The sequence below is a fragment of the Sturnira hondurensis genome, unplaced genomic scaffold (genome assembly GCF_014824575.4).
Source record: "Sturnira hondurensis isolate 20B ecotype Veracruz unplaced genomic scaffold, ASM1482457v3 Scaffold0016663, whole genome shotgun sequence".
Classification (NCBI taxonomy): Eukaryota; Metazoa; Chordata; class Mammalia; order Chiroptera; family Phyllostomidae; genus Sturnira; species Sturnira hondurensis.
Genome location: NW_028089294.1, coordinates 4,458,376 through 4,482,774, shown reverse-complemented (window position 1 = coordinate 4,482,774; position 24,399 = coordinate 4,458,376). Strand labels below are relative to the sequence as shown.

Here is a 24,399-nt window from a genome sequence, read left to right as displayed (position 1 = left end):
TCATTTTAAGACACTAATGCAAACTCTTCTAATTATAAATACAAGCATGGTTCCTGCTTGTTCAGAAACCTCTAACATAATGTTCTTCTGAGCGTTAATACCATGTTCATTCCTAGCTGTGTGGTCTGTCTGTCTGTACATCAAGTTTGGTGTCCGTAGAAGGTTGTACGCAATAGTTCAGTTATGCCCAGTCTTGACTGTGGTTGGTTTGTGCCCGAGAGTGGACTGAAGTTTCAGTTGGATGTTTATAGCCAGGCAGTTTTATTTCATAAAAGTAAGCGACTAAAAAGTGTAGTTACTTCTCTCTTGGTAACATCTTTTCATTCACTGACAGTTATTGTGAACGAGTGAAATAAAACTGTTAATCAGTCAAACAAATGTTGCTTAGTTTACTTGTTAGATATCTGTATATTTGAAAATTGTATGTTTTTGTATAAGTCCTGTCGTAGCCAAATAATTTGATCTCCTAATTTTAGAATTATAGGCTATATTCACTTTAATGCTATTGTGTGGAAAAGTTAACCATTGTAACCACCCACTTATAGATTTCTGATAGCTTTAAAACGAGTATTTCGCTCCCCTCAATCTAAATTATACCTCTGGTTTATTTGGACTTTAAGACACATTTTGCCGTTTATTTCAAAACTGGTATCTTTTGACAAACAAATTCAGAAGAGCTGTTTCTTGTTTTTATTGGCATGAATATAATTTATTGACTTTAGAAAGTGAATTTGAAAAAAAACTTTAAAAGAAGTCCCTTTTAGCTACCATCCATAAGGATTAAGCAGTTTGCACAGCTCACTGCGTTTTAAAGCTCGGGAGAGCGGCAGCACGTGCTTGCCGGGGCAGCGCGTGTCTCTGTGGAGGGGTCTGGTGGGCGAGTCTTAGAAGAAACAACTACGTGAGTGTAGAGCTTTGTTTTAGGGTTTTTTCCTTCCTCTTTTCCATTTCAGAGTTAGGTCACCTGATTTTTTTTGTTTTATTTTCTTTGTAGATGCGTACAATATTTTCTTGAAGGCACAAAAGCAGGATGTCATGTTCAACAGTGGAGCTTACAACAGACTTATACAGTTGCTGTTGGCGAAGGATGGCTACATAGAGGCAATGCAAGTGAAAGATTGGTGAGTATGCGTCTGTTTATTAAACCCTCACACAGATGTCACCTGTTATTAAGGGTTGTTTTTTTTTTTTAAAGATTTTCTATTTATTTATCTTTAGGGGGGAAGGGAAGAAGAGAAGGAGAGAAATATCGATGTATGGTTGCCTCTCATGAGTGCCCTGCTGGAAACTGGCCTGCAACCCAGGCATGTGCCCTGACTGGGAATCGAACCGCGATCCTTTGGTTCACAGGCCTGCGCTCAATCCACTGAGCTACACCAGCCAGGGCAAGGGTTTTTCTAATGATGTGTTGTAGTAGCCATTGCTTAATTATCCTCAACTACCCACAGAAATTTTATTTCTAATTTTATGGATCTTTTTAATCTATAAAATACATAGCTTTTACTGACCCTACATGGTATAATACCTTTTATTTACTCGAGAAACTATAGATGCTCAACACATTTTAAATGCCTCTCCCCGCCTCTGTTGTATTAAGTTAGTTTGGTGGTGTTGGTATTGGTGGTGGTAGGGGTTTTGTCTCTCTGGCTAGTTCCCTGGAGTAAAATACTTTGTTAATCAGAATAAGAGTAAAGGTTTCATTTCATACCTGATGTGTCAGTTAACTCAGGGGTCCCCAACCCCTGGGCTGCAAGCAAAGCTTGCCTGAGCTCTGACTGCTGCACGCCGCCTGCCACCCCCATCCCCTGTCTTCCATGAAAGCAGGTGCCAAAAAGGTTGGGGACCACCGATGAACTAACTCTGTTGTCTTACTCCCCAAGGAGTTATCTTGAAAAGTGGAGTGATCAGAAAGAGCCCTAGAAAGGAGTAGATCGAAGCCTGCTCTGGACCATAGGCCTGTTGATGAGCCCATAGCTTTGTTTTCAGTGGCAAAGGTCTCCCTTTTCTTAGTATATTGGGGATTCTGAAATAAACTCTCTTGGCTAATTTTTGGCCTTTAAATTTTTCCCCAAAGTTTTATTTTGAAAAATCTAGAATCTACAGAAAAGTTGCAAGATTCTTAAAATTAACACCCATAAACCCTTTTAATTCACCAAATGTTAACGTTTTGCTACAGTTGCTTCACTTTCTAATACACATATTTGAGCCTTCAAATTTTTAGTCTCAGCCTTTTTGAAATATTGGGATCTTGAGCAGAAAGTGGATGCTTGCCATTCTTGCCGTTTGTTGGAAAACTGGTGTAAATACTAGTGGTTGTGTTAAAATTAGGCACCAGATGGCCATATTTACTGCTGTTTTTCTGTTCATTTTGAAAACTGTGTTTATGATTGTACTTGTCTGTGGAAATACATACTCCCATAAACACATGTTTGCAGTGTGTCTGGATGTATACAAGTACTGTGTATGGGTATACCTGTGTTCACACACACCATGGAGAACTATGCTCTCGAATCGTCATCGACGTCATTATATCGATACTGGGCAGCCACACTAAGACTTTTACGTTTAAGAATACTCACCGCATCCTCAGCCAGTGACTCAGAATTTGACTGTGAGCAGCGTCCTGTTATCTGTAATCACTGAAGTCATCAAGGGGGTGTGGGTTTTTTCCTAAAATTACCTTTCTCGGGACATTATTAATCTAAACTCTTCTTTCAACACTACCAATTATAACCAAAGGTGTTCTGAAGCAATAGTGATTTGGAGGGAAGGGAAGGCCAGAAAAAGAGAGGGGCATTTTGTCTTGAGAATTAGGTATGAATAAGTGAGGGGATAGAAGCAAAGAAGGAAAACTTAAAAACAAACAACCTTTTGCCCTGGCTGGTGTGGCTCAGTGGATTGAGCGCTGGCCTGTGAACCAAAGGATCCACCAGTTCAACTCCCTGTCAGGGTACATGCCTGGGTTGCGGGCCAGATCCCCAGTTAGGGGCCACTTGAGAGGCAACCACACACTGATATTTCTCTCCATCTTTCTCCCTCCCTTGCCCTCTTGAAAAATAAGTAAATAGATAAATATTTAATTCTGAGGTTGGTTTCAAAGACCTCTAGAATACTTCCCAAAAGCACAGATTGTAATTCTATTATTTTAACTGGGCTTGTTGTAGAATGGTGAGTCCCACATTCTGGTGGCATAAAAGGATTCCCTACAGTCAGAGGTTCTGATTCAGCTGATCAGGAATCTGCATTTTACTAAAACACCCAGGTGATGGAAGAATCATGTCAAACATTTTGATCACATGCCATTAATAGTGAATTGTAATAATGTCTCACATGTGAGTATATTATAAGACATCAAAAAATAGAAACGTATTAGAGGATAAGATTTCAGAAGAAGTCTAAACATTTCCTTGCCTCACCAGAGGACATTCACACAGTGTGCATACCTTTCGTTGAAGAGGGCCTGTCTCGAGTAGTTTTTCAAACTGCAGTTATAACCAGTTATTGGGTCATGGAGTCAATCTAGTGGGACAGTTTCTTAGTTAAATAGAATAGAAAATATCAAAGCACTTTATGTACTAGAAGTATTTTGTGAAAGTTTTATTTCAGTTATATGTGCATTTACATACCTGTGCACTGGTATGTAGTATAAGAACATCATTTCTTACTGTGTTTTGGCTATGAATCTTGATCGAACCAGTGTGTAAGCTGCCCACCTAGAAGATGGTTACAAGCACAGCCCTTCTATTTCCCCTTAGGTCCACAACCTGTGAGATGTAGCTTCTTTCCTTCCCTCCCTCTCTAGATCTTTGGGAAGCCTTACAGTACTCTGGAGGTCACTGTTATCTTAACTATCTGATTCTTCCAGTATTACGCAGCTGCCTTCTCCCAGTAGCTGTGTGGGCCCAAGAGAATCCTAGATGCAAAGCCATCAAGTGCCCAGGGGCACCTGGTCTGGGGGTTGGACGTGCATCCTTTCCCTCAAACCAGTAAAATGTTGTATTTGACTGTGAAGAATTGCGTATGGGTCAGATCTACATCGAGCACTTTTGAAAGTAACTCTGGACTGGGAATTCAGAAGTGGAAGTTGTAGTTCCAGTTTTCCAACTAACTAACTGTGCTACTGAAGGAACATCATGTAATTTTTCTGGATTCATTTCCGGCTTATTGCCAACGTGAGACCAGGTTAGCTCTTCCCCTTCCAGCTCTGTATCCATGATCAGAGTAGAGAATGCGTTGCCTTATTATAACATGGTGTAACCAAATAAGCCACTGTAGCAAGGGGCAGTATTTTATGGTATCATTCTGGTGCTGTTACTCAGTGAGTAGCAGTCTGTTGTTCAGGTCACCTACGTGATGCCACTCATTCCGTCTTAAGAGCAGTGGCTTTTTCTATGAACTAAGAAGTTCAGTCTTTGTTTTTACAATGCCTTTGCCGTCACTAATGTGTTGCAGAGTCACCTGACCTCTAAAAAAATTTCTTCAGTTTTACTAACAAGGTCATTTAACCTTCCCACCTTGTAATAGAACCTCAAAAGTAACAATAAGAGCTGCCTTTAAAACTTTTTAAAGAAACCAACTTTTTCACTTTTAGTTAGAATTACAACAATTCTTCATGTTTTGAAATAAAACTTTAGGTATAGTGAATTATTTCAAGGGAGTGGAACTGCTTATTCAAAGAAGAGAAAGGGATATAACTTACTGTTTAAAATTGCTGATAACATTAAACTGTATTCTTAGGAAATTTGAGAATCGTGCAGCAATAACGTTACCTTATCTTTTGAGAATAGTACTTCGTTTTCTCTCGTCCCTGCCAGCTTCTTACTTCATTCTATTTCAAAATAATGCTAGATCAGGCACTGATGGTTTTCACTGGATTGGCCAGTTTTTCTTATCCAAAGTAAGGTAAATTATAATCACCAACAAATGTTTTGTGTACTTGTTATATAAGTAACTTACACCCACAGACCAGTCATTGCTCTGAAATCTTCAAGGTGAAACACTCCCTGTAATACTATCTTCTTTGGTTAAGACAGAATAATTTTGCACTTGATCGTAAGTTAAAAAATTGATACCTTGTATTCTTTGTAGTTATTTCCATTATTTTGGCAGTTCCGAAAATGGAAAGAAAATGTCTAGAAATCTGTGTTGTTCAATCCAGTAGCCATGGTATGTGTGCTTGTTTAAATTTAAATTAATTAAATTAAACATAATTATTTTCATTCATCTATCGGATATGGCCAGCCACATGTGGCTGCTGGCTGTCCTATTGGACAGCTCAGATAAAGAATGATCCCATTGCTGCAGGAAGTTTGATTCAACAGCCTGGACTAGATTGTTTTCCAAAAGGAAAGATCAAAATTATGGGTCAGAAGAAAACTCACTGTACTGAATTGTGTGAACAAGTCCTATGCAAAGGTCTCTCTACCAGTAACTTGCTGTTTTTTTTTTTCCTTTTGCCAGTTTGGAACGTACTTTGGAGGTGATCAATCAGTTCTGCATATGTAAAACTTAAATGTTCAGTAAATAATAAAGTTTTTGTCTTCCTGTTATTTCACTTTTGTATTTGTATTGAGTAGGCAGCTTCTTAAGGTGGGAAAGAAAATGTTCTGTGTTTTGAGGTCTTTGAAAGGTTCATAATTCACACTTGATTTCAGGTAAAAGAGAAGTGTTGTTACCTCATGGTTTTAATAAATTTTATGTAATATTTTCGAGTAGATAACAGTATAATACATGTAATATCACCATAAGAAGTGAGTTTAATTCTAATAGAATCTCCTGTTTCCTTAATCGCGCTGAAGATTGAGAAAGTAAATCCTCTATTTCAGGCAGTTTATAGTCTCATGCAGGGGTGGTTGACCCGAGAGCTTTGACAGATGGCACGAGGGAAAGAAGTCCGACCACGCAGTGGGTGCTCTGTGGGATTAGAGGGCCGGCCGGGGGTCGGGGGTGGGGGGCAAGAAAACCCTGTGCCTGGGACCGCAGGGTGAACCTCAGGCTGGAAGTGGCAGAAGATGGGCACGCCACCGTGTCTTTGGAGGGTTTTCTCGGGATTGACGAGAATGATTTAGCAGTGACCCGGCTGTCCTCGAAATCTGCCTGGCTTGGGTGTCCCTGTCGGCAGCCGAGGTTGTTGGCAGCAAGATGGTCACTGAGCTTGGTGAGGCAAAGGGCGGCGGTCGTTCTTGCTCCCTTGACCCCTGGAGATCACCCAGTTTTTCCTGGGGGCATTACAGACCCTGGCGTTTCATCACAGGAGATGTGTGGACAGTGTGGCACATGGAAGTTATCTCTTGACTATTTTTCTTTTTTAATCATGTAGGTTATAGCCATGAGTAAATCAGTATTTTGCTCTTGAGTTTTAAAAAGTTCGGGGTGGGGGGTGGGGGGTTCATTTTAAATTAAAAGCCAGGACAGGATTGTTGTGTGAAATTTTAAATTTTAAGGTAGCAACAGTTTTAGTTGTACAGTATGTTCACCTTTAAAAACTGCATATATCTAGGTAGAGAAATTTGAAAATTAATCAACCAAATGATTCGGGGTTAGTTAGTAATATGCTTTTAGTTTATACTTCAAATATACAGTGCTGAAAATAAGTGTGTTCATTTTTGTTGCTGAAAGAACAGTTTTACATTTTATAATTATGGTGAATATAGAAAAAAGAGGAAAAAGGATCTAGCTTAGGATACAGCAGAACAATGCAGGGCATGCAGTTATTTTAGTCATCTCATATGTCAGCATTCAAGAATCTGAACCGATTGTTTAAAAAAAATCTTGTACTTTGTTTCTTTTGTTGCTCATTTCCAACTTTGTCATCTGTCAGAATGCAAAAAAAAATTATCCTTCTATAACCATTGACAGGATAACACAAAAGCTGTCTCCAGGTCGATATTTTGCAGCAATATTTTTAACATACGAACAGTAGTTTTTATAATTTCACCTTGGTGCTCAACCGTTTATTATCGTATCAGAAGCATGTCAGTAATTCCTTTCTAAACGTCTGCTTCTTTTAGCGCCGAGACCCACATCAAGGGCTTCACACTGAACGATGCTGCCAACAGCCTCCTCATCATAACGCAAGTTAGGCGGGATTATTTGAAAGGTATGTCACAATGCTTGACCTTTACGTCACATTAATGCCTCTGCAGATTTTTCTTGTAACGCCCTTCGAATACTTGGATAAAGGAGTCCATTTAGCAAATTACCTGCTTATCAAGAGCCTTTTGTGGTAGCTGAGAGACGTAAATTACTGTACATGCATTTATAATACAGCTTGAATATGAATGTACTTGTCATTTGACCACTTAGTCCAGTTTCCATTCCATTTAACACAAGATGGGTTTTCTTAAGATGAATCACAGCTCTTCAGACATGCAAAATTTGTGTTCCAGGACGAGAGAAAGTACAGGCTTTCAAGTGCGTTAAAATTCACAGCACAAGTCACTTCGCTTTGGAAATTAACATACTTTAGAGCATCTGAAACAATTCCCAGCAGTTGTTTCTTGCATATTGTGTTGGTTGTGTGTGAGATAGCAAATGAGTTAAATTGAGTGTTAAATGTGTGGGATTGTGCACCAAATGATTATAATATTGATTTTTAAAACTTAATCTAATACTTTTTTAATAGTTCATAATACCAACAGCAATAAAATACGGTGTTTGTTTGGAGTTTGGAATTTAGAGTGTTGAAATTAATTTTAAGATAATACCAGAAGATGACTTTGGGAAGGCTTGGGAGGGGGCTGATTGTTTGGTAGAAGCTCTTGTGGGTTTGCGGAGAAGTGGGTTTGGATCTGGAAGTCTTGCGAATGAGCTCCCAAGGCGGGAAAGGATGGATCTTAAATTTCAGTAAGCATCTTTTCACGTTTAGGTTTACATTTGAATTTTAGTCGATACAGTAACACCGTAGTTTCTCCAGTAGAACAAAACCACTTAGGAGATCTTTTGAGAAGGTTGGAAAAGCTCTTTAACTGTTAACCTGTCTATTCCTTAGTCTATAATAATGGTGTTATTCACTTGTATGTTTATTAAATAATTTCACATCCCTCAGAGAAAGTTGCTATCTAATTGTTCAGCTTTAGTGTTGCCTGTAATACCGAAATGTGCTTGTTTTTAGATTTCTTCCTAGTTTATTAATACAGACTTGATGATTTCTCCCTTTTGCAAAATTTCGCCTCAGCATTCCACAGGCAGGGCCAGACTATGTAGAGAGTCTTTTTTGGTCAACCTTAAGTCATAATTGAGTGATGGAGGGCTTGTTATTAAAATCTTTAATGCTTTCATTTTTTTAAAAAAGGCTTTCTGTCAAATTGATATTTTAGTCTGTATATGTATATGTCCCCCCTACACACACACACACACACACACACACACACACACAAACTTAGATGAGAAGATAAGAATAAAACATTTTTTCAGTTTCAAGGGGTTAATTTTTGAGCTGAATTTGAACTGAATTTGTTTAACTTTACTACCCTTTACGCACACGTTAGGTGCCCTGGGAAACTACAAGCAACTTCGTGATGCAATTTTCACATCTTCTCAGCTATTCAGCTCAGTTGGCGGTTGGCTGAGAGCAGGAGCCCTGAGCCCCTGTCCCCCACTGCCCCCTCCACCCCCACATGCTGCCTCCTGTGCCTCACCACAGACTTAACCTGTCATTAAAATGACCACTGGCCAGGATGGGGTGGTGTTGGCACTGTCTCCGTGTCTCTATTTTGCTCCATGGCTGAGCCTCTAATTTTTAAAATCCCCTTCCCTTTTTCAGGTTCCTTTTTCTCAGCCCCATCTAAAGCAGGGGGGAGGGGGAATAAAGCCAGTTTAATGTAAAATTGAATTTTTAACAGCTGATACATGTCACCTTTGCAATATAATCAACAGGACCATTAGATCAGGTGAGAGTAAGAAACGGATCCTGGGGAGGGGTGTGGGTAGGCACCTGTCTTTGTTGTCACTTAGGTCATGAACTGTATTGAAGGCAGGACCTGGGGTTCTGACTCAGGCTCTAAGGCTCTGGGCTCCTTTTGGACAGACATCATGTGATCTCCTCTCAGTCCCCTGCTGTCCCACACATGTGCACCCATGGACACAGGCTGTGGGAGGTTAGATTCTTGGGTTCATGTGTAGCAATATGATCTCGTCCAAACTATTTAAACTCTGTGCCTCTGTTTCTCACCAGTAAATTAGTACTTGGGATAGTTGTCATTCTTGGCTATTAATGTATTCAGCGCTTAGTAAATGTTGAACAAATGTGGTTAAAGCTCAATAAATGCTAGTTACTACCATCAGCATCATTATCTTATTTTTTGTTATTATTTTGATTGACTGATGGAAAAATCCTTCCCAGCTGACAATATTCCTGGTTAATAAGACTGTTCTGAAGTTGATTGTATGTGACCACCAGTTAAGACCTTATCAAACTTATTTCTATATTACATTTTTGTTTCCTATGTGTGTGTATTTATAAAATTTTGTTGAATGTGCCTTTTAAACTACCTGTTTCCGCTTTTTCCCATTTGAGAATCACTGGTTTGGTTATAGATTTGGAGTTGCACTTTGTTTATTTAGTAGTAAACACTGGATTCATTGTGTCTTTTACTTTATCACATTTAGCAGACTGTTTAATTATTACCTTTTCCCCCGTTTAAAAGATAGGCTCTCCGCACTCGGAAAGCTGCTTGGGAGTCTTTTGTCTGGGTTGCGGAGCTTTAATCACTGTCAAGCCGTGAACTTTTCCTCTTACTCTAAGTGTTGCACTTGGTTACTCTGTACTCGGTGTAATGGTTTCACCGCCCTGGTATGTGAGTCTGTAAATCAGAAGGAATTTCCAAGTTTGTCCATAATCAGGTACTGGTAAGTGTGATACTTAAAAAAAAAAAAAAATCCGCCCCCCCGCCCTGTGGTTCTGTCTATGGGAATCTGATGGGCTGTATTTCCTTTGAAAAATGAGTGTGAGCAAATATCTCGTAGGTATTACTTAATTGTGTGAACTGAGTTCGTGGGAGAGTTGAGTGTTCAGTTCGGCTGCCCCCATGCAGTCCGTCTGGGGTGGACTAGAGAAAGATGCTGCTTTCAAGAAACAGTCTTGGAAGATCAGGAGATTTTGATAATCATGTAGTCTTAGAGTATAATAAAATCTGCGAAAGTATGAATTTGGGTAGAAATACCATAATTTTGGAAACTTGGATTTTTAAAATTTATATTTATCTACCTCTGAATTTGTCAACTTCCTTGAAATTAGTCACTAAATATTACCCCAGAGTGATACCCACATTCTTTCAGTAGCATTTGTTATTTTGTCTGTGACTTAAAGGACATTTCTCTGGTCTCTGATATCTTATAGGTAGTCAAATAAATGATTGTTTTTATAAAATATTAATATTTTCTGTAACTTAGAATAAATTATTCATAGCTTTTTGTTTATAGCCACTTGGTGCTCATATTTGAAAGCTGGTTTTCAAAGTGCATTAAAGTCAGTGCGGTTCATAAAAGAGAAACTCCGTGGCCTGCTCTTCTGTCGTAGAGGCTCTCACAACACTAAGAACGGCCTTGGACCTGAAGCAGACCCCGTCGCGGATGGCAGTCACCCGCCTGATTCAGGCGTTTGCTTTGAAGGGGGATTTAGAAGGCGTACAAGCAATTCAGAAGATGGTAAATGGACTTGAAGATTCGATTGGACTCTCAAATATGGTTTTCATCAATAACATTGCTTTGGCACAAATAAAGAAGTGAGTATTTTTAAGCTTTCGTTTTCTCCATTGGATACTGGAAAGAGCATTATCTCTAATACCAGCTGTTAAAAACTTTCTAAAGCTATTAGAAACCATGCCATTAGGGAATAATTTATTTTTTACATGCTATAAAATGTGTGTTAGCTTTAAACTAAATCTTAGAACAGAGAACATTTATCACATTTTTCAAATTCATAAAATGGGTTCCACACTTGGTAAACGTTCTCATTCATACAGTCCCTGGTTGTAGAAACACTCTGTTACGGAAGGAAAGTGAGCTCATTGGTTGCCAGCCACACTGAGGGTGACACTCTGCTGGAGCACTGCGACAGAGGCCCAGCGAGCGTGTCGGGAGCAGGAAGGTTTCTGTTCTCCCACCCTCCTGCCCCTCTGCCCGTCATCACACAGCCTCAAAAAGGGAGCTGCTCAGAGGTGATTCTCTTACCGCCATCTCTAGATTCCTTGTCAAGCATCACCACTGTAAGGCAGAAATAAGAACTTTTACTAACTTTGCTCAAGTTAAAGACTCATGGGGATAATAATGGACTTGACTCCCTTTAGAAAAAAATGTTCATTAGTAGTTAATCTTACATATAGTGGGTTGTGATACTAAAATGTAATGTTCGTGTTTTTTGTCTGTCTGTATTTCTTTGGACAGAGAAGAAGTAGTGTTTTGTTTTTCCTTTTAAAACTATTTCCCCAAATAGAACTTCACACTTTTTCTTTAGTGAGAAAATGTGATTATGTTGAGTTGGAAGAGCAAGGAAATTATCTACATAAGAGCTGGATGGATTTTTAAATGTTACCATGTAAACACAGTTTTGCAAGATGTGGGGGATGTCTTTGTATTCACTACTAAATGATTTTTCCAACTAAAACCCATAAGAAGAATTTATTGTAATGGAGTCTTCATATGTAGTTAGAGAATTCTTATGTTTTAGGTAATAATTTCAACATAAAGCTGGTTATTTGGATTTAGAGTGCCGTAACCTGTAGATTAGCAACTACAGAGTACATTAACCAGAAAGTCATAATGATAATTTTTATTTTAACTGCGTAAATAAGGCTATGTGATTGGCTTTTTAATGCAAAGTGTGAAGATACTTCTTTCTGAGTTTAGTATAAATTGAACATTTTTCAGATGCTTTCTATAGTACCTGACAGAACAAAATTGTTTTGTCTGTAGGTTTGAGAGACTTGAAAATGGCTTTTAAAAACATCTCAGCATCTTTAAGAATCCTGAGATGGTGCATGCTCTCTTTACCTCACGCGGTAGTAACCATTGTAGATTATAAAGCCAAAGTTGTAGCACTTACATAAGTTTCTGTTTTACATCCAAAGAGCTGAAAAATGAAATGAAATACTTAAGATACAATTTTTTTAAGTTATCATCATTAGTGCTTCTATATGTAGGTGTTCAAGCTTATCTGTAGAGCAGTATTTTCAAATAAACAACCACCTCGCTCACTGTAGCATAAACTGTTGCTACCTAATTGTGCTCCGGTTCAGCTGGCACAGTGTTTTTTTATCTGGTTAATTGTGAGCGCGGCTCCCTTTTTTTCCTAAAGCATTTGCATGTGTGAATCCCAAAGTAAGTTCTTGTTCGAAAACTGCCTGCGCTATTACTACAAGAGCAAATGTTTCTTTGTAATTTGTTTTACAGCAATAACATAGATGTCGCCATAGAAAACATTGAGAATATGCTTACTTCAGGGAGTCAGCCTGTGGAAGCCCAGTACTTCGGCCTGGCGTACTTATTCAGAAAAGTGATAGAGGAGCGGTTGGACCCCGCTCTTGAAAAGAGTAAGTTTGCTGTTCTTGCTAAATAAACAGAAGCACGTTTTCTCTCTGGTGAGACCGGATCAAATTTCTTTGGTGGATGGTTAAAATGAAAGATTTTTCTTTCTTTTTTTTTTTCCAGTAAGCATCATGGCAGAGAGGTTGGCCAATCAGTTTGCAGTGTACAAACCAGTCACCGACCTTTTCCTTCAGCTTGTGGATTCAGGCAAAGGGGACGATGCCAGAGCTCTCCTACAGGTACTGAGCCACCCACCATGCTCGGAGCAGTGGGGCTGCTGGCTTGTGAGCAGCAGGTTGAGAAATGACTTAGCGTGTGGTGGAATACTAGAAACGAAGTGTGGTGCTGCTCACACGCTTAAGTTCATTGCGAATCGAGGTTGCAGGAAAAGGGCTGGGTGTAAATGTGGGCTGCTGGTTTTAATCATGCCAGATCAGACTAGAAATGCCCTTAGGTTTGAGGGGAGGGGGCAGAGAGGAGACTCGTTTTGCCGAAATGATTTAAAAACAAATGTTTCTGTGCAGATAGGTAACGCAAAAACGATTCCTTTGATTTCCTGCTTTAATTTCTCTAATGCTGTAAATACTGTTCATCACCATGGCAACACAGTTTGCAAACAAAAAGTGGGAAATGTTTGCTTTTCAAGTATAGCTTCTCACTTGAATACTCAAACATTCGCAGTGCCTTATTCAAGGTTTATTAAGAGTTGAATTTGCTTTCTATTCACTTGTGTGTCACAGACACATTAAATGACAAATGCAGGTCTCTGTGGCCCGCACTCTCAGTTAAATTAGCAATCTTCAGGGAGGGAGACAACCGCATTCATGCTATTCTAACAGCATTAAATATAAAGCTGCTCCAAGTGCCGAACCGGTGGGTGATCAGAGCTGCCGCTGGCAGGGTACACAAACAGGCGCCACCGGGGAGCCCCTTCCCAGCAGGTGGCAGTCAAACAGTCACCGTGAGCCTGCCAGCGGCTGTGTTTGTGTAGACTCCCGTGTCAAATTGAGGTCTGGGACCAGTTTCTGATAGTAAATAGTGTTATAGTCACTTACATTTTTATGAGCTGCGACGCACTGTATGTAGCAGATAGGAAGGATAAAACTGTACCCATTTGCCCCAGCACTGGTTTTGATCCTTAACGTTCATCCAGTTTGACGGTGGAATCCAAGCCATTTTTTAAAGGCATGCCTGAGAAATATCTCTCTGTTACCAGTTTTTTAAAAAATATAAATTGCCACCGTCTCTGAGGCTTTTGGACTTTCATTTCTGGACAGAAAATTTTTAAATAATTGGAAATTTTATTGTTTTGTTGGGGGTTTTTCCTTAAAAAAAACTTACCTAGATAGCTAGGGATTTCAGCAATTTTTTTTAATCTTGCTGCCTTTGGTGTTTCAAGTTCTGTCTTGAAATAAACTCTAATGCTTTATGTGTACATATCCAAGTATACCTTCTAGGGATATAAGTATATCTAATTACATGTGGTGGTATTCATTTCATCTTAACACATTATTTTGATGGTTCTTTAGAAAGGTGGCACTTGATATTTCCTCTCCCAGCTTGTTCTGCGCTGGAATCTTTCAAGGCTCCTCCTCGGAGCCCAGCTGACAGCAGCCTGGGATGGGAGACCCCGGGGGTGTGCCCTGCTGCCCTAGGCGTTGCACTGAGCTCAGTGACGGCGGCTGAGTGTTGACACAGCATTAGCAGTCTTTTTGTTTTCGAGCCTTCAATAAACTGAGGTTTTTAGTGATAAACCTTTACCCATCCTCTGCCTGCCTGTCAAACAGTAGAAGGTTATTCTCCCTGTGCTGAAGAACACTTTAGTCACAGATGTCGAAAACATCAGTTTATAATGTAAATGTTCTGTGTCCCCAAAAGTTCTTTTTATAGTATTCACTTTAGTATTGACAGTGTTTTAAAGCTGTGAAAGAGGATTGTGCTTTTTAGAAACTTAAGGGATGACATCCACAAAGAATGTAAACTGAAATATTGTCTTGCCATATTTGATTTTACTATAGCATCTAAGATTGGATAGACACTTGATTTATCTGGTCTGTCATATAAACTTTTTTTTTTTGAGTTTAACTTTTGTCTCTTTCCCCAAGCACTCGCTGTCTGTTGCAATGAAAGCCTTTTATAAAATAGGGAGATTGAAATCAGTCCTTTTGTATGCGTAAGTGTAGGTAATTATACTTTAAAGAGAACGTGCTTTGTACATTTTAATTTTTATAAAGAAACGAGCAGTTATCTCCCTGACACCTTATTAAATGTATAATTAACCTTATGATCCCCAGCTCACTTGTGAATGCTTGGCAGTATAATTGGAGAGGAATAGTGTTTCTTTTTTTCCTCTTTCTTTGCAGTCCTAAACCTTATCCTGTGGTTGTTGAAGTATTAGTTTAATTTTTCCCTTGTCTTTTTATACAAACTTTATACTTGAAATGCCAAGGACAATGGTCACAAAAGCTTGACATAGCCTGCACTTGCTTGCTTTTTTTCTTGCCTTAAAAAAAGTTGGTCAACTCCTAGGCCCTCCTGTTAGTAATAATATATTACTGTAATATTGTGAACTTTCTTAATTGGAAATGTTCTCCTTTGTGTGCTTGTTTATCGCAAACCTTCATTTACTGAATGATGATTTAATTTTTAGAGATGTGGAGCAATTGCTGAACAAACCCCAATTTTCTTGGTGTTCTGTGTGAGGAATTCTCGGAAACCAGGGAAGGTACTGTGCGGAACGGGCTAACAGATTACTGATGCCGTGAGCCGAAGGTGGGAGTGTCCCATACAAGATGTGTGGTCAGGGCCTGTGTGAAAACCCGGGAGATCAGAGACTTGACTTGTCTAGACTCGACGTCACTTTTCTGTGCTTGACAGAAAGTCAGTTCTGGCTCCCTAGTTGTACTGGAGGTGCAGAACAGGTTCATGCAGTGAAGTCTCCATGCGCTCAGTTACGCTTTAAGAGCCCAAGAAAGAGCCCCGAGAAATGGAAGATGAAGATCCTGTTGCCTAGGTCACTTGGTACAGGTAACAGTGCGAAGGACTGCTCCTGTTAGGTGGCTGTTTTTGCCAATCTATCGGGTGTAAACTGTCAGGGAGGTTAACCATTTGGGCTCAAAACCAGTATGTGTCAGAATTAATGTCCTCAGTTTGTACACTTACGTACACTAAAAGATACGTGTGTGGAAAACAGAACCAGGTCCTGTTTTTGATGTTAAAAAATAAAAGCATGTTTCCAAAAATAGTTACTTAGATCCAATTTTACTGGTTAAGCACCAGGAACCCCATTCTTAGTTTATTTGGGCACGATGTGAAGTTTCAAACTGAGCACCAATTTTAATGTTTGTTTTATTGTGAAACATTGAGGTTGTTTCCAGTCTGGGAAGTCTTACGTTTTCCTTAATTTCTTTGTTTCCCACACACATAAACACACTTTAAAAAAATTATTTTTTCACCTAACTGCAAATTTTATTTCTGGCTCATGTATTTTTTACAACAACAAACTTTTTGAAAATACTTCGTTGCCCTTTTATTCCTTTCAAAGAGACTAGTTTTTAAAAATTTGTGATTAAAATGTATAAGAAATCTGAAAAGCTCCTGTCACTTCACATATGGGGCCACGCCAAGCAAAGCACCTCCTTACGTTGCTAGTAAGATGGGACCGGAAACGTATGGTAATAGATCTGCTTAGAACGCTCCTCCCTGGAGACTTTATCTCGCAGCAAGTCCTTGAAAGGTGCAGGTCAGGTCTTGGTCGGCCAAATAAACAAGCTGAAAAGTGATTTGGGAATTTCAAAAATTCCAGTTACAGTGCCTGCCTGTTTGACTGTAGAGTAATTAAGCCAGATTTAGCTTCCTTTGGTGAGGTGGAAACAGGGCACGAAAGCTCTGTGGAACCCATCTATCTTATTCCAGCAGTACTGCAGTGTTTGGGAGTCCCAGGGGTCACTCACTTGGGTGTGGCACTTGGATTCCCCCCAGGAGCTGAACAGGGAAAGCCGTCAGTGAAAATTCCCATGAGACCTGTAAATGCTCTGTTTATGCACCAAGTAGGGAAAACTTCAGAATGTGTGGCTGAATTCATCACATTTTACCTAAAAATGTTGGTACCAAAAGATAGTAATTATCTCTTCTACTCTTTGGGATCTCACAGCCTCCTGCTGACCAGCTGACAAAAGAAGCAGTCTTTATAATATTTTAGGAAATATTCATGGAAATGGAAATGCATTAACTTAAAAAATACTTGTTTGTTTTGCCTGTAAATTGTTAAATTAACAACAAATACTGAGATGCAGGCATACCTCATTTTATTGCATTTTGCTTAATTGATGCTTCACAGATGTTTTTGTTTTGTTTTGTTTTGTTTTTACAAATTGAAGGCCAGACCCTCCACCAGCAAAAAAAAAAGTTTACTTTATTACATTACTTGCTTTCTCTCAGTTGTCTGGAGCTGAATCCATAGTATCTTTGAGGTATGCCTGTATACAGAATGGGAAATAGTCCATTAAACTGAGTAGGCAGTTTTATTATAATTATTGTCAAGATTTTGTGATGCGATATCTGTATGTCAGTGTTACATTTCATAGTCTTTTGACCTGTGTTTTAATTCCTTAGGCACAAACATTGAAATCTTTGTTAGAATTGATTCCTGAATTAACTGAAAAAGAAGAAGCATACAGTTCTGTCATGAAAAGCTATGGTAATATATTTAATCTGATTCTATCATTTAAGTGATTTAAATATTTGCAATATAGTTAACTAAGACTTAACTAAGTCTTAACTAAGACTTAACTAAGACTTAACTAAGTCTTAACTAAGACTTAACTAAGACTTAACTAAGTCTTTAGCTCAAAGGCAGTAATCCTAAATATTAAATAATTATTACATAGATAATTTATTTATCTTTAGAATATGTTTAAAAACTGTAAGAAAAATATGAATTATCCATGTAATGGGGACATAAAACCAGTATCACTGAGCATTTTCAGAGGGGCCCCGGTGTGTGGAGCCAGCACCCGGGCTCCTGGAAGGAGTTGGAAATCCACTGAAGTGTGTGTATCGGGAACAGTGCGGTCTCCCCAGCACCCTGCCACCCGAAGCACTACATGCTTGACTTGTCTTCTTGCTCCTTCAGTACCCTCCCCACCTACCTAGGCCTTTGAAATAACAAGCCCTTAACTAAAAAGTGGGCTCCAGAGTTTTACCTTAAGTCACAGTTGAAATTCCCGTCCTTTAAGCACTTTGTTCCCTGATTGCCGCCCATCACATGTGAAAGGGAACCATTCTGAAATGTCCTCACTAATCCAGGTAAATGTTAGCCTTTCTAAGTTTTGGTCACCTGTCCATCGGCCACCCACTGAGTTGCTCACTTCAGGCAAGGGGTAAATAAAGAATTGCTTTTGTGGTTTTATTGTTGGCAGGACAACAGATTGCAATCAGAATTAATTAGTAAATTGGTTTTCCCATCTTCCACCCTTGTCTGGGGAACGTGGTACACAGGGTCTGTCCAGAAGGCATCCAGCCATGTGATGTCTGAAAGAGAGACATTTATTGAAGAAGACACGATACACAAGAAACATTGTACACAGGACAGTGATGCTTCAGTCCCCTTTAAAGAAGGCATCTTGAGACCTCACACAGTTCTCCTAGTTGCCATCAGCTGCCCTGTCATATTTTCCTGAATCTAATCAATGGTCTGAAATCACTTCCCTTTCAAAGGTGATTGTAGTTTGGGGAGAAGCCAAAAGTTGCAAGGCACCAAATCTGAGCTGTAGGGGGGCTGAGTCACCTGGGTCAGTTGATGTTTCTCAAAAAAAAAAAAACCCTCTGCATGAAACATGCTGTGTGAGCAGGCACCTTATTGTGACGAAGCTGCCAATCACCAGCTGCCCATAGCTGTGGGCTTCTGAATCATCTGAATAGTTTCCACAGAGGAATGTTCAAGCTTAACACAAAATTTAGTGCAGATTTCATTGCTCTACACACTCAGTCTTTTTGAATGCAGGAGCCACACAGCACACACGCTCACTTACTGTTTCTCCCACCCCCGCTGACTAGTACAGTGAGGTCGTCCTTGTTCACACATGTGCATTCCAGTCCCCTCTCCTTGGTTGCCAGGGTACAGGGACGTTGCTCAAACTGTTCTCATTATAGTAACAGTGGCTGGACTTTTTCTGGACAGTCCTCATCATATTTCAAAATAGAGCTATAATCATAAACCTCAAAGTTCCATTTGGGGAATTAACAGATATTAAATAGTAACATGGAATGGGGTCAAATTGCAAAAAAACTACTAACTTGCGTAAACCACTTGGGAATTGGGAGGGAGAAGAGCAGGGCCATCGGAAGTGGTGAAAGGGGAGACGGAGAGTTTCGTGAGCAGCGTCCTGGAAGATGGTGGCAGCTGAGCTGAGGGGACAGTGTCAGGGGAAGGATTGAGACAGGCCGTTGCATTTCCCCAGCCAACCCGCATGATCCGTTCAACCCCAGAGGCGTCCACCCTCACTCCCTTTTGGGAGATCTTGGATTGATTCCTCAGCTTCTCACATCCACCCTGGAGGCTCTGCCTGGTGCTGCTAGAGTCGGGGTTGGTCAGAGAACATCAGTGCAGGGGCAGGGGGTCGTTAGGGGCTCAGATGTTAACAATTACCAACAAGTTGGGAGCAGAGCCCCTGGAATCTAAGCAGTACACTTAAAAAGAAACCTTCCGCAGCTCAGCCCAAGGGGAGAGCTAGCTAAACCTGGCTCCTAGAGCACTCCATCATCCATTTAAGTGAAACATCCCTCATACCTGCTTATTTTATAATAGAAGAATGTATTGAAAGTCTTGGTGGTGGTGTGTAGCTGATGATCTTGATACTGATGTAGGTAAAGACTTCTGCATAAATTACGTGCCCCTCACCACAACAGTTGCTGAATTAACTTGATTTCAAAGTGTGATTTTAGGTAGAAGGGTCACTTCTACCTAAAAGTTTGTGGTCACTTTTACACAAACTAAGTATAAAACTGAGTAGTTTGTGGTCACTTTTACACAAACTACACAGATCTTCTAAAGTACTTGTATTTGTTATTTTCTTTCTTTCATACCGATTAATGCTGAATGAGAGGCTCGGGGAAGGAGTGAGGAGCTTGTAGATTCTGAATGTGGCTTTTTGCTAAAGGTAGTGAAGTATTCATCTGCCTTGGGATGAAGGGATCCAGGCGTCCCTGAAGAGCTGAGTGTTTTGGGAGAAGGGGCAGACAGGCCGTCTTTATCTGTGATTAATATCTTTTTCCTCAGTGTTGGACAGTGATGTCTCGTCTGCTAAAGCTCTGTATGAAAGTTTGACAGCAAAGAATGTAAAATTGGATAATCTGTTCCTAAAACGTTATGCAGTTTTGCTGAAGAAGGCTGGAGAGTCTGTCCCTTTTGCTGAACCCCCTGTGAGTATATCTTAATTAAGGGGAAAAATATTACCTCTACAGGCTTATGTATGCTTTGCAATAATATGTAAAAAAACAAGTGGAATACTTAATTACATGAGGATTAGATCTCTGTGAAGGACCCTCAGGGGAGGGTTTCAGGCACTGAACCCTCAGTCCTTGGCTGTGGGCGGAGCAGGGCATAGCTCCTGGGACTGGGGTTTAAAGTACAAGGTCAGTTTCCAACCTTCACCTATAGGTAAGAATTTAGCAAATGTCCTTGGGGTGGTTTTCTCATCATTTCAACTGGGAATAGGTTTAATAACCTATTCTTCAGTAGCCAAAGGTATTATGGAACTGTTAATTGCTTGTTTTTTGTTTTGTTTTTTTTTTATAAAGATTTTATTTATCTTTAGAGGGGAAGGGAAGGAGGGAAGGAGCGAAACATCAATGCATGGTTGCCTCTCATGAGTTCCCTGCTGGGAACTGGTCTGCAACCCAGGCATGTGCCCTGACTGGGAATCGAACCTCGATCGTGTGGTTCACAGGCCCGCGCTCAATCCACTGAGCTACACCAGTCAGGGCCTTAATTGCTTGTTAATTGCTTATTCATTTTAAATAGGTTTGTTTTTATTTCTTCATCTAGGAAAAATTTTTATTGAAGTATAATTGACATATTAGTTTCAGGTGTACACTGTAATGATTTTGATACTTATCTGTATTACAAAATAATACCACAATAAGCCCAGTAATATTCATTACCTTACCTAGAAACAAATTTCTTGTCTCGTGATGAAAACTTTTAACAGCTGCTCTGCGAGCTGCTTTCAAATGTGCAATACAGTATTACTGCCTAACAAGCACCACGCTGCCTATTACACCCCACGACTCACTGCTTTTATAAAGGAAGTTTGTTCCTTTCGGCCTCATTTCACCCACCATCCTCCTCAGGCAACCCCCAGCCCATTCTCTGTGTCTGTGAGCTCGGTTCTGTGTTTTGTTTCTTAGATTCCACTTGTAGGTGAGATTATCTAGTATTTATCTTTTTCTAAGTTATTAGCATAATGCCCTCAGGATCCGTTGGGGTTGTCACAAATGGCAAGATTTCCTGTTTTATAATAGAATAATATTCCCATTTGTGCGTGTGTGTGTATGTGTGTGTGTATACACAAGACATATATATATATATATACATATCTTTTTATCCATCCATCCATTGATGGGCATTTAAGTTGTTTCCCTGTCTTGGCTCTTGTAAACGATGCTGCAGTGAACACGAAATTGCATATCTCTTCTGAATTAGTGTTTTTGTTTTCTTTGGATAAATACCCAGAAGCAGAATTTCTGGATCATATGGTAGTTCTATTTTTAATTTTTTGAGGAACCTGCATATACTGTTTTGCATAAACAGTTACACCTGTTTGCACTCCTAGAAACTGTGCGTGAGGGTTCCTGTTTCTTCACAGCCTCACCCGAGCTTGTTATTTCTTGTCTTTTACAACTGCTGCTCTCACAGGTGTGAGGTGGCATCTCATTTGGCTTTGGTATGCATTTCCCCGGTGACGAGTGACAATGTGCGCCTTTCCTGGTACCTGTCAGTATCTGTATGTCTTTGTTGGGAAAATGTCTATTTGGATCTTGTGACCATATTTTAGGATTTTTTGGGGGGGAGGGGCTGTTGGTTTGTATGAGTTCCTTTATATTTTAGATATTAACCCCTTCTTAGAGCTATGATTTGTAGATATTCTCTACCATTTATTCAGTAGGTTGCCTAGGAAGTTTTGTTTAGTCTTTCTATTTAACAAGAGGAATCACATGCAAAACTTCTTTTCACTGTGTCATTGAATTATACGTCACTACACCATGCTTATTTAAGAAACCTCACTCTTCTGAACCAGTTATAAATACCTGCACACACACACCCCTGTGCTAGCGTTGACTCTGAACTCGGGGCCCTGGAACTGGAGGTTCCAGGAAACACCACGGAGAATTGACACCGAGGGCACATGGCTGCCCCGGGCCCACCAGTCTTTGCTTCCTGTTTGCAATACTTCATGATTTCTAAGTTTTGTGGCCATCAGCTCTTGTCAGTAATGTTATCTTACCTTCCCTCCCTTTTTTGTCTCCTAAACAGGAAAGCTTTGAGTTTTATGCAAAGCAGCTAAAGGAATTACGGGAAAACCCTTTGTGAAACAAGCAAGCACTACTTTATTTTGTGTGTACTTGTGATTCTGTGTCTAAAATGTTATTTTTTAAATGTATTTGAAAGGACAAAAATAAATAAATGAAAAGGCACTCTGTTTATTGCTTGTATTTATTTGTAATAGGGGATATGATGTAGTCAATATCTTACTGACAATAACCATGTGCACTTGGTCACTGGAGTTTTGGGGCTTTGCCTACAATATAAATCTGTGGCATTTCTGTGGCATTCTGGAGCTCCTCTTGTGTGAAGCCATGATTTTTCAGAGCCATCTCCCATTGACTTTGTAAGTACTGTACTTAATTTATTATTTTCATAAAAGGTCATTTCTTTATTTAAGACTTGTTAATATTGTTTGTCTGGAAAGTTTTGGAGCTGGACGGATGATGTTCAGTGAGCTTTCTAATGCTTAGTGCTCTGGCCCTGTCAGTTCTTTACATGTGGGAAGCCATGTGTAATTTTCCGGTTTTGTAAAGTGTTGGCACCGGAAGGCGTCTTCCCAGTCGTCACATCCAGTGCTCATCGTTGTCCAGAGAGAAGCAGAGACTTGAGGAGACTGTCGCTCGCCCTGGCCGGGGTTCCATTTGCCAGTTGCTCCCCTGGCTTCACCTACCACAGTGGCTTCTGGGAGCCTCCGTGCACAGGAGTCTGAAACCGAGCCTCATCCACCAGTTTGATCGTGAAGTAGACCAAGGGGTGTCCTCCCATTTGGGTCTCACATCTTTGTTGGCACGAAATACATCCAATTCTGGGCTCAGCCCTTTGTGCGCATATTCTATAAATACATGATTTAATACACAAAGGAGTGAAATCTTTGTTTATATTTAGCTTTTTCAAAGTTTTTTCCAAACGGGCTTCCACGCCTGTCACCACGTTAAAAGTGGTAACTATGAAAGAACTGAAGATGGTCGTCAACACAGTTTGCCATTACAAAGGAATGGGGATTAGGTTATTAATTACTAAAGAACTTGAAAATGTTTTGTTTGAGCATTATCCCCATTTTGTTGTGTTCCTTGTCTATTTGAAATTGGTGATGACCTACTGGTTTGGTTTCGGTGACCACTTGTCTGGTGGCACTGTTCACTCGAGAGGCGGCCTTGCCTGGGGAAGGATGCTGGCCTTGACTGTTGGAGCTGCTAACTGTGCCTCGTGGGACCAGCCTTCCTGCATCTGGAGCCCACGGATGGTGTGTGAGGCAGGGATGATGGAGGAAAGCCCAGAAATAAATGTTACGGCACTCACCATGCTTTTCTTCACCTTTCTCCTCCTTACAGCCAAGGAATCGGGCCCAGCCAGTGGCTGGCCCAGCCTGGAGGACTTCCTGTCTGTCTCCTCTGTGCACCCCAGAGGGCAGGGCCTGCACCTACCGGAGTCACAGTGTCATCTGACTGCCGTGAGCCTCACTCCATCAGTGATTCCACTGACGCAGACCTTGTTTTTTGCAGCTCTGCTCATAGTTGAGCTAAATTTTATTCATGTTCTTTAACCTCGGTCTCTAAACTGAGGCATAACCTTGGGGTGTACTTGGGCTTCATAGTCACCTGTGGGGAAACTGAGTACAGTCTCTGTGACCCAAAGTGACTCCAGAGGCCAGTGTTGCATATTGACCCTGGTAAACATGGGTGCAGAGCAGAGTGAGCGGGCACCAGTCCGCACCTAGCGTTCTAAACACGGGGCCGTTAAACACACGATGTGTGGTAACGACCTTGTCATGTATCCATAGCGCTGGTTGGCTTTCCATTTTGTATGTAGGAATTTAAAATTTAATAATTGTATGTCCTAGGTGGGCTTATGAATGCTTCCTAAATATCTACCAGTGAAATAGAAATACAGAGTAAACACAATTATAGCAACACTTAGTCATACATTTTAGACTCGAGTTACAAGCAAATGGCTAATTCTAAAAAGTAAATGTCATTGTAAACTTTCGGAAACTATAGCGTTTCATATGTAATTGAACATCCATGTATTTGAACCTAATTTTGATGTGAAATGCTTTGAATAAATTGTATTCTTAATTAAGAATTGTGTGGTGGCCTCTGCTGTTTCCAGGCTCCTTGGGGTGCCGTGTGTGGGGGGAACCAGGGAAGTCACTGCTAATCTGCTGAAGGACAAGCAGGCAGCTAATCTGAGATCCCTGGGGTACAGAGTTGGCAAGAACTAACAGGGTTGAGTATGTGCTAAGTCAACACAACGTCAGGGATTTTATCTCTAAGGTCAGAGCGCTTCACAGCTGCACGAGTCACTCGGATCTGCTCTCACGCACTGTC

General features: G+C 40.3%; 1 protein-coding gene across 2 annotated transcripts in view; it reads left to right on the top strand.

Moving 5' to 3' along the window:
- Nucleotides 1–23,831, top strand: part of LRPPRC (leucine rich pentatricopeptide repeat containing) — a 105,876-nt gene extending 82,045 nt beyond the window's left edge. For both annotated transcript variants that reach the window (XM_037066498.1, XM_037066499.1), the window contains 9 exons: nucleotides 995–1,121; nucleotides 7,011–7,099; nucleotides 10,520–10,724; nucleotides 12,391–12,530; nucleotides 12,649–12,764; nucleotides 15,176–15,250; nucleotides 17,140–17,224; nucleotides 19,805–19,947; nucleotides 22,061–23,831. In XM_037066498.1, coding sequence (XP_036922393.1) covers nucleotides 995–1,121; nucleotides 7,011–7,099; nucleotides 10,520–10,724; nucleotides 12,391–12,530; nucleotides 12,649–12,764; nucleotides 15,176–15,250; nucleotides 17,140–17,224; nucleotides 19,805–19,947; nucleotides 22,061–22,117 — 1,037 coding nt within the window. In that variant the 3' untranslated portion in view covers nucleotides 22,118–23,831. The remainder of the gene's footprint in view (nucleotides 1–994; nucleotides 1,122–7,010; nucleotides 7,100–10,519; nucleotides 10,725–12,390; nucleotides 12,531–12,648; nucleotides 12,765–15,175; nucleotides 15,251–17,139; nucleotides 17,225–19,804; nucleotides 19,948–22,060) is intronic.
- The last annotated feature ends 568 nt before the right edge of the window (nucleotides 23,832–24,399 follow it).